The 10,797-nt window shown below is 39.4% G+C and overlaps 1 protein-coding gene across 1 annotated transcript; it reads right to left on the bottom strand.

Annotated features, from left to right (window-relative positions):
• Positions 1-285: 285 nt before the first annotated feature.
• timm44 (translocase of inner mitochondrial membrane 44 homolog (yeast)) lies at positions 286-10,265 on the bottom strand. Its single transcript, XM_074635284.1, has 13 exons — positions 10,150-10,265; positions 9,236-9,343; positions 8,144-8,344; positions 7,972-8,052; positions 7,712-7,861; positions 7,188-7,324; positions 6,647-6,732; positions 5,081-5,173; positions 4,607-4,731; positions 4,269-4,319; positions 3,997-4,086; positions 2,850-2,960; positions 286-1,002 (listed from the first exon to the last, which is right to left on the bottom strand). The coding sequence occupies exons 1-13, from the start codon at positions 10,177-10,179 to the stop codon at positions 883-885; spliced, it is 1,383 nt and encodes a 460-aa protein (XP_074491385.1). The 5' UTR covers positions 10,180-10,265; the 3' UTR covers positions 286-882.
• Positions 10,266-10,797: the final 532 nt, after the last annotated feature.

Below are 10,797 nucleotides of genomic sequence, written 5' to 3'. Positions count from 1 at the left end.
ACCGCAGACCAAGGAAGCTGTCAAATGCAATTCACTATAATCCGTTTTACCAAGGCAGCTACATTTCACTCAAAGCAAATGAGTGCTCTAGATCTGCTCCGGAAATACAACTGTAAAATTCACTCAGGCAGCATTTTTCCCAAAGGAAATATAGCAAAAAATCCCGCTTGAGGATTTAATTTAAAAAAAAATAATTAGCGACTGCCCTAGAAGGAATCACGTAATATCCTCCAGATCAGGAGAGAAGTTTAACTATTTGCAGAGTAGAAGGTTAAAAATGTCTGCTAGTGTGAAAAACAGGGGTCATCTTTATTTTTCATAATAAATATAGACTTTCTCACATTTTAACAATTACAGTGGACAATTATTATACAAACAAGAATCTAGGAGAGTACTGACTGGCCACAACTCACCACCAAGATAACAACGCCTCAGAGAGGAAGAGAGAGAGAGAGAGAGAGAGTGAGGGACTGATGGACAGAGCCCACGTTAAATAACTTCCTGTATCCCTTAAATGGTAATGGTTGCCCTGCACCACGTAGATTCAATAAATGGACAGCCATAGAGGCATTGCAGAAAGTACAGTGACAGAGAGTTGTTGGTAGTCTACCGCCCCCTAGTGGGAGCCAGAGGAACGGCTAGAAATAACTGTCAGGCATTCAGAGAAAATCCAGAGATTGCAGTGACCGAACCCAAAACCAGTGTAGTAAAAAAAGAGAAAGTGAAGCGTTTAGAAACACGACTCAGCAATATTACTGCTGTGAAGTGTCCCACTTGTCTGTCCCTCATCTTCATGCCGCCCCTTCTTCCCAGCCAGCTCCAGGGCCTATTTAGGTACAGCATGTTCTCTCTCTCTCTGAGTGTTTAGCGTATCAAAGAGTCTTAGAGGATCTGCTCGGTGCTGGAGGCGGAGATGTCGAGTAGTCTCCAGGCAGCATTCGGGTTGAGCTCCTCCTGGTCTCGACACAGAGCCCACACGTACATCATCCTGAGCACTTTTTCCTGGAGGGAGAGAAAAACAGATGGGTATACTTATTCTTAACTGTTCGATTCTTCTTAATCGCTGTAAAACGGGGAAGACAGACACCCTTAAAATTTGATAATAGATAAATCAAATATAAACATATTTTGTGATTATGTTAGCCATATATAAGCCATGAGCCCAAAAGGCTACCGAGGCTGGCGACAGCTGCCAGGTGATTGTAATCAGGGTAGCACTGGCTAATTGACACAGGTGCAGTCAATTAGGTAGGTGTGTACATAATTAGGTCAATTCTAACAAAACATCAATATCTTTAAGGTTAGTTAGTCCAGCATAAATACTCAATAGCATCAGATATTCACAGACATTTATATAGAACAATAACTACATAGAAAAATACCCATATTAAAATAGAAAATATATAACTAGAGAGTGTACACTTACTTCTATCCTCTTTGCAGGTAACCAATGTCAGTGAAGAATTGGAACCTATGCTGATGAATCATCTATATTGTACCATTATGTATATATTCTATTTTAACATGGGTATTTGTCTATGTAATTATTTTTCTATATGAAAAACCTTGCTAACCTCTCTCACAATATTGATGCCTTGTTAGAATTGACGTTAATTATGTACACACTCACCTAATTGACTGCACCTGTGTTAATTATCCAGCGCTACCCTGATAACAATCAGCTGGCAGCTGACGCCAACCTTATATTGGTATATCTGTGAGCGGTCACTTGTTTTACGTGCCCTGAAGAAGACGAGTAAGCACTAAGCTTTTGCAGAACAGTATACCTTGGTATTTTTTTTTTGGTTATGAGTTATTGATCACAAAGCTAAGTACAAGTCTAACCTTTCTCTTTTTTGGATCCAAAGAGCATCAGTTTTTTGATACCCGCGTTCGTGAAGTAGCACTCCTCAGCCAATTTAATAGTATTTGGTCTCTACTTCTGTAAGACATGTTGGGTTTTATATATTTGTCTGTCTGCAACCGATAACAGGCAATGAACCAGTGCGACTGATTCAGCTACCCAGAGTGATTGCTCACATTATTTTTCAGTTAGCTGTGCCCAGTCAACACCCAGATGTCCCATTTGTCTCTAAAACCAAGAAAGTTTTAAAGTGGAAAAAGATTTAAAGGTCTGGGACAAGATGAGGAGTAACAGTGTAGGAGACACTTAATACTGTAGTCCATAAGGGCAGAGGCTGTCATTTGATGTCCAGACATTTGGACCCATCTGATTAAACACTACATCCACCATTAATCCTCTTTTAATCTGCACACTGGAAAGATGCCAACTGCTGCACAATACTGAGAGGATACCTTGACCTCTTTACCAATCACAGGTGTCTCTGAGGAGCCCCGAGAGGACGATACGGCTGATTTATAACCAATAAAGCTTTAGTCTGGGTCGTGGGTCTAAATAAATAAAAGCCATGCTCAAATAAAAAGCGGCTTAATCGTCTCATAACGTCGTCTTGGTGCATCGTTTATGAGAAGTTCTAACATAGTTGTGATTACGATAAAATGCCAGCTGATGCTTTGTATGGACCTTTTTCACAGCAGACATTTTGACTTGTCATAGCAGGAAAACCACAGGTGAAACTAATAACATTAACGATGTTCCAGTGAGTGAACATGCACAATAACCCAAGCCCCAGGGCCTGCAGCTCTCATTAATGTTATTGAATACACCTGTGCTTTTCCTACTATGACGTCAAAATGTCTGCAGTGAAAAATGTCTTATTTCTAGAACATTACACACCACAAATGCAATTTAATTTACATTTGTTTTGTTAAATGCTCTTTACTTTAATCATAAAAGTGGTGTTTGTGTATTTGTTCGTGTAACTTACAGGGTCTCCCTCCACCACCTCTCCTTTGGTGTTTCGGATCACCATGACTAACTGAGCCTGGAAGGTGATAATCAGCACTGGGCCCTGGTCCATCATCTTCCCCATGGCCAACTGGAGTAGAGGATACATAAATGCATTACTGAACCAACACACATGGTTTTTAGACAGCATTCAAGTATTAAAGAAGTTTCTTACAGCTCAAGAGATATTTAAAAATACAGATGTTATGGTTGACAAAGACAAAATTCCTGTAAGGTCCTAAACAGTCTGAGAATAATGCCAGCCAAACACAATATATAATACAGTTATGAAGACTAGTGACACTTGCTCATAGCTTTTCAAGACATTTGACAACGCTAACATTTGCCTGACTTGGTTTTATACTTTGATTTTGCATATTTACAAAGTTCCCCGCAGATTATCATATACACTGTAACCACAAGCTCTTCAAATGAAGCCAAACAATTGTTGTGCATTAAAAAGGCTTCTAACTGGCTGTCTGTTAGTGTTGTTGTCGTCATTCTCATGTCTCTGCTTTCACAAAGCAGGTGACAATCTGATAAAAAAAAGAGAAAAGATTAAGAGTAGCATCTATTAATGCTTAGATTCTAAATCTGCTCACCATAACCCGTTTACTCGTTTATGACAATTTATGTTACTTCATTTAGTTTGTAAAAATATTCCAACCAGAAAGTAATTTCATTTCAATCATTTAGATTACCTGCTACTGACATGAGGCCAAATGTTCATTTCAGGCATTTTGAATACCAAAACACCGGTATTAATTGCAAACTAGTGAATTACTGGTATTTAGCAAAACCTGGGAGTGCCGTGGAGTGTCAATACTCAAGGCCAGTGGTGGAATGTAACCAAGTACATTTCTCAAGTATTGTACGCAAGTACATTTAATGCTACTTTATACTTCTACTCCACTACATTTCAGAGGCAAATGTTGTATTTTTTTAAGTATGCTGATACTTTTCTACTTATACTTGAGTAGGATTTTGAATGCAGGACTTTTACTTGTAATAGAGTATTTTTACACTACAGTATTGCTACTTTTATAAGTAAAAGATCAGAGTACTTCTTCCACCACTGATCAAAGCTTCATTAATAATATTGCGTAGTGTAATTTGGACAAACTTACATCAATACTGTCAATGTCCAGGATCTTAGAGTCAAACTGAAGTCCCATGGCTTTGGCTTGCTGAATTGGGTGTGCCAGCTGGCTGTATGTCTACACACCCATGGAGAAAAAACAAGATAACATTATGACTAAACATTTCCCTCCCAATATGTACACTAATGTCACCAATGTGCCCTGTGGGCAGTCTTAACTGCTGCCTTTACATATCAGCAACAAAAGAAGTATCTGTGTCTGTTTCAGCTCTTCAAACTGGAGTGTGTGAAAGGCCCTACCGCTTCATAACACCAGTCCTTCAGCACCTCCAGCTCCCCTCGGATCATCGCCTGCATGGAGACAGAGCAAACACCAGCTAAAAGAACTTCCTGGATGCAACTGAAAGGGTGAATCAAGACCTGAAGACAGAGGTCAACCTATGTTTTATTGTACATCCTGATCAGTGTCACAAAATCCCAATTACATCTACTGTAATTCAATGTTGCATACAAATAAAACATTTCTTGTCAGAAACATCATCAGGCGTTTATTCATACGAAACTTTTCTCAAATGGATTAAATGACTCCATTACACAGCCACTGGTAATGTATCAGCGTTGTTTGCAGTCCAATATACCTCCAGTATGTTGGGGATGATATCTCGTTCACACTGCTTGAGGAAAGAATCTTTGTCAAAGGATGCGTCCGCCTTCAAGATCTCTGTTAGTACTTCAGACATCTCCGTCTTAGAAAACAGCCCACCTGAACACATGAACACAGACATTCAGCAAACAGAAAAATGAGCAGCAGAACAGACTGAGGCTAAAAAGTTACATGTATCGAAGCATTTGTGACAAAAGAAAGCTGATATCACCTGACCTACTGCTGGGCTCATATCAAGTCTCTTACTAAGGCTACACAATCTGTGCCATTAACTTTAGTTTCCTTATCTTTAAGCTGTAGAACATAATATATATATGATTTAAAAAAAATAATTTATAGGTACCCGTAGATACCCTGAAGTACACACAACCTTTGTATCTTCTCTGTTACAGCTTGATTCGACCTCTCAGTGTGATTCATGCAGACTATCAAACCAGAGGTCTCTCACCTAAGATGTCAGTCATCTTGTCGGTGACGGCACGAGATGCTCTGATGAGGGTGTTCTCGCTCTCATCATACTTCATCTTCATCTCAAAGAACCCTGCAGTGAACCAAGGAATGAGAGCTTATTAGACTTTCATCTCCTCCACATATATACACACACACACACACACACACGCAGGTTGGGTTAAAGCAAATCTCTCAGATCAGCAAATCCTTCAAATTTCATAGTTAGTTCATATACAGAGATTAGACATAATTTTTCCTGTCACAAATATGAAATCCCACAGGGTCCACTGGCTGGACATGGAGGAATGAAAAGACTAAAATCTGAGGCTCAGCAAAAGGCTGCTGTGCATCGCTGCTGGGTGATTGATGAAGCGTTGTATGATTCCAATACATGTCCTGATGAATAAACAAACACACACATCTCTTCAGTCCGCTCACACAGAATCACACACTTACAAAATGTACGTGTATTACGCAGGGTTGGGCGATAGTGCAACCCATGCAACAAGCAATATCCGGGGTTCAAGAGTGTCTGAGCTTCATGCCTCTCTGCATTTTGCATCTCAAAAACTGCAGTCTTCTGCTGAATTAAATAAAAAGCCTTTAAACAGATCATATACTATGTGACGCCACTAAAAAGTGCTGCATGCGGGTTGTTTTATGCTGTGTAAGATATTGTGCAGGCACAAGTAATCAGTGAATGCATTCCTATATTACCAGTTCCACTGGAGCTAAAGGAGGGCAATTCTGGAGGGCTGACTTAAATCAGCCAAAAAAGACATTTGCAGTAGATTTATCATATTACTGAAAACGGATGTACTGGCTCACAGTATTTAGGGCAGAGTAAAAAGTGTTGATGCTGCAACAACAGCTATGGAAATCTACATAGCTGCAAATCTGTTGACTTTGCGCAATGTCCTCCTAACTGTAACCCAGGTAATTTTTTCCCCCCCTGCCCAGACATTATTAATCATCAACGTTGTTTCCCTAACTAATGGTCATAATATCGTCTAAACCAGCACAGTGATGTACATTTTAAAACCCCCATGTTACAAACTCTCCACCGAATCCCATAGCAGCACCTTCTATTAACTGACCCTTTCGGCAAATGCTTATTAATGAGGCCTCATAAAATTGAAGGTTAGCAAAGTGTTCCAAGCCGCCCAGGCCCATGAGTTTTAGCACTTGGGAACATTTTGCTATGAATTCATTTATCTCACCAGAGCTGTGTAAAACGCCCAACAATAGCAGCATCACATGCAGGACAGTCTGAATGATGTGCACTCCATTAAACTCTTGCAAACTGTTCAACTAGGTCCAACATGTTGTTTAACTTCATCACTACTCAGCAATTAAAGGATGTTCTCCGTTCCCTTTACGATTCTTTTCCCACACAAAATTGCATATTTAAAGCCTCTGGTTTTATGCTAGTTGACATGGACTCCATATCACTTACTGAAGATGCAACAGAGAATTGCTGGTACACTCATTAAAAGGCGACTTAAAGCTGAAGTAAACAGCCAAGGATGCAGGCAGAAAGAAAGAGAGATCAGTTAGTCCTTACTGTTGAAGACCATATTGTTGTCTTTAAAGTCCTTCCACTGCTGGTACCATTTTGAGTCTTTGTGGAGCACCACACCCATCGCTTCCCTGAAGAACACACAAAGTAAAGCTTCAGACAGCGGGCCAAGAGAAACACCTGTTCCCGTTGACCATCACATTTAATCATATTAACTCAAAAAGGAAAACACTGCAGTATTTACAACAACAACAACAACAACAATTAACTAACAGTAAAGGAAACACTGGGAATACTGTCAAGGTTCAGCTTTGATTCCAAAAACACCACTTTCTCTTCTGGAAAACAACATTAGATGACAGTTTGCCTATCTCTGCAAACTGTGATGTTTCTCTAATAGTAGTTCAGATAGTTTTGTAGTCTGTCTCACAGTTTTCCAGCTTTGGGTTGGTTCTATTTCCTGTATTTGAATAATAATGATGATTGGACTGTATGCGGCCATATACAGTAAGTGGTATCATCTATCTCTGAACCTGAGAGGCGTCCCCCTCTCAGTATCAGGGCAAGGCAGAGGGCACTCACGTACTCGTTGGCTTCGAAGACCTTGCTGTCATCCCCTGCCCCCTTTGAGGAGAACTCACTCCTCTTCCTGAGCCTGGCAGGAGGCCGATAAGGGCCGGTGTGACCCAAGTCACCGATCTCTTTCTTCACACTCTCCATGCCCTGGAAACAAATGAACAGGGAGCAGACGAGAGAACTATAAATAAGTTCCAGTACTCAGGCATATCATTTTCTGGAGTTTCTTTTATTCCTAATTAATTTCATAGTGATATTCAATAGTACATTACTATTTCCCTGCCTTTATCCTTAACCTTGAGCAGTTTCTATGAATAGAATATGACAAATGATTTACCAAACAGTGCAACAGAGAGAGCAGTGCATTTGGTAATGAAGTCGCACAGGTCTTAAGATTCACGTCCAATCTTACAATACAAGATTATGTTTCAATGTATATGCATCCTTAGTTTATTCAGGAGAGAGAAAAAACAATGAATGCAGTTTAAGTTTTGGTAAACAAGGAAATATATCTGCAGCATAGTGACTCCATACCTGTGATATTGCTCTGAACGCACCACTCTTCCCCAACATCTCTCCACCTTTAGATACAGACTCTGCTGACGTCTTCGCTGTTTTGGCTGCTTCCTCCATTCCATCCTTGATTTTCTTCCCAATTTCTGTACGACTGACCTCCTCTAGTCCCTGTCAATGCACACAGACACACATCTTGTAAGGGTGGATGGATCGACTTAAATGTATACATGGCAATCAAAAGAAAGGCTGCATCTGATTCAAATACTCGTCACATTTACCTCTTTAACTGTCTCAGAGATGTTTCCCAACTTCTTCCTGAGCACATCGGAGGTCTTCACCGTTTCAGACTCTATAGTTTTCTGGTAATAGGACAGGGGGGGCATTAGCAAGCTTAACACTAGTTTTTCATAATGAAATGGATAGAAATGCTGTGTGTGGCCAAATACTAACATATTTCCTTCGAGCTTGTTTCAATGCATCTGACTCCTCCAGTTTCTTGGCCTCTTCCCGGAACTTCCTGATGTTGTCTTTCATTTCTTTGCTCTTGTTTAGCTCCTGCTTAATGTTCTCGAGAAGCTCCCCTATGAAACCTCTTCTGCTACTGCCTCTCTCCCCTGACAAATACCGTACCTGAAGAGGTGACTGAGGCACCTTGTCGGTATGAATAAGAAACAACACATAGGATTAATTTACTCCGAGCATGTCTGTAGCAGTTCAATTAAACTTAAATTTATGACCTGCAGGGGGGTGTGTGCCATACTAATAACTTGCAAAGACAGCAAGAGCACATTAGAATGATAGATATGCACTGTAGTAGACGTCATGCCAAGAGCTGATATTTCAGCAAACGTGCTATCTTCAAAGCACTAAAAAAAGTCAATGCAAATGTAATCTCATGGAATATAGTCTATGCTACATATCTGTCATTTAAAGTGCTCCTGCTTCTTTTGGAAATGGATGCAGTCTAATAGAAAAGCCCTGTAATAAATCCTACCTTCATGAAGTTTATGACGTTCAGTCAGAGGTATTTATGGTAAATTTGGAGACTGTAGTTTGTCGTGTTGTTGGAACTGTATTGAATTATACTGGCAGGTGTCTCTATTATCTTTTTCATCCCATTTATATCAGTGATGGACTCTGTATAATGCAATACAATTCAACAGCACAGTTCATCTTCCAAAACTGGCCTAATGTTAAATCAACACCTCTCTAACACAGTTTCAACAAAAACTGGACTTCCTCAAGGTGGGATTTACTGCAGGACTGTTGTCTTAGACTGCAGTAGTTTTACCTGACTGTACTTAATATTGGCAACTGAGTGTGTGTGTTAATTTTGCTAGGTTACAACAATACAAAAACAAGAAGCAAGTATAAGTCTGTCTTTTTATATAAAACTGCAGAGAGATTTGTTTGGCGTTGAGAGAGCATAATCCAACCAAACACCAGGAAACCTCTCCACAGATGAAGAGGGCAGATAACCTGCAAAGTACAGCGTCAGAATATCCATAAAGTAGTAATACAGTTTATGTCAGGTGTTCGTACCTGTGAAGAACATTTGAGGAGGATCCCACGTATCCTGTAGACATTAGGTCTTTTGTGAAGTAGCAGGTAAGAGTAAGGGAATGCCACCAAGCCTCTTCTCATACACATCTGGAGACAGAGTAGTAGTAGTAGTTTAGTAAGACAAGGCAGCTTTATTTGTAGAGCACATTTCAGCAACAAGGCAATTCAAAGTGCTTTACATAAACATTCAAGAACATTAAGACATACTAAAAACAGTTATAAAAACATTAAAGATTAGAAAATATAAACAAGCTAAAATAAAAGCTAGGATAGAAGCTAAAATAGATTATAACACACAAGAGTAAACGCTCTAGTGCAGTATAAGATCATTACCTGGTTTAATAAAAGACAGCAGCAAACAGGAACGTTTGAAGCTTTAAACTATAATTCATTGTACGGCATAGGGAAGTCAGAACATGCAGCTATATACCCATGTTGACATTTTAACTGGCTCGAGACAAACAGTTGGGCATTTCATTGATAAAAACACAACAACATGTGACGTAGTAATATTTAGCTCAACCGTCGGCGCTACATGAGACGGTGATTATTGTTGGAAGAAATGACTTGTCAATGAAGTTATCGTGTTTATAACCAAAAGACAGACACTCTATTCATTGTGCGGCATAGTGTAAAGTCAGAACATGCAGCTATACATATATACAAGTTGTCATTTCTTCCTGTGTGTCAGAGTTCACGCGCCGGCTGGACATGTTGCTATTCAAAGAGCTAACTGAGCTAACGCGACGTTACCAGCCTCGTCAGTAAACTACAGTCCAACGCTCATAGTCACCGGTGATGTTACTTGGAAAAAATGGTTTTAAGTTCCTCCCTTATTATTTCGTGGTGTTTAAATGCTGATATTTAACACAAAAAGACCCAAAAGAACTCACCTGGTAACACTGACACAGGGGGAACGCCATCTTGAACGTAGTGCCTGTGACCTTCTTCCGGTGGTGACCTTTTTTATTTTTTATTTTTTTTAAATTTTATTAAACAAATTCAAATTTACAAACAACATGGTAAAAGGACAAAGTGCATACAGAACAAGAACAAATAAAATATGTAAAATGATACATGAAAATAATAATAAATTAAATTAATGGCTATATACCTGTGATTCAAATTATTCTATTATACTAAGAAGTTTCAATGCATTTTTGTTTTTCATGACTTTAAGGGCTTTTATGTAAGAAAGAAACTCGGAATGAAACACATTAAACCTAAAGGTTTCACTTTCATATACTTGGATTTGTGCAAATAACATTTTCCAAGAATGAGAATGTTATTTGTTATTGTCCATGACAAGTCCATAAACAAATGTCTTTTTGAGAGACGTTTCCCAGATGAGAAACTTTTGGGAAAGGCCAGTCATGTATATCTATAGCCATAAAGCTCCAGAATACATACATCTTACGGTGGTGACCTTCTTCCGGTGGTGACCTTCTGTATCCACGAAGGGGGTCATGAGCGCTCAACAGATAGCTCCAAAGCATAATATTCCCACATGCTTTACCTGCACTTTTGTTTTTAAATATGCT

Source organism: Sebastes fasciatus, chromosome 5 (genome assembly GCF_043250625.1).
Source record: "Sebastes fasciatus isolate fSebFas1 chromosome 5, fSebFas1.pri, whole genome shotgun sequence".
In the NCBI taxonomy this organism is placed as follows: Eukaryota; Metazoa; Chordata; class Actinopteri; order Perciformes; family Sebastidae; genus Sebastes; species Sebastes fasciatus.
The sequence above is the reverse complement of the archived record's forward strand: the minus strand, read 5'-3'. Positions and strand labels throughout refer to the sequence as shown.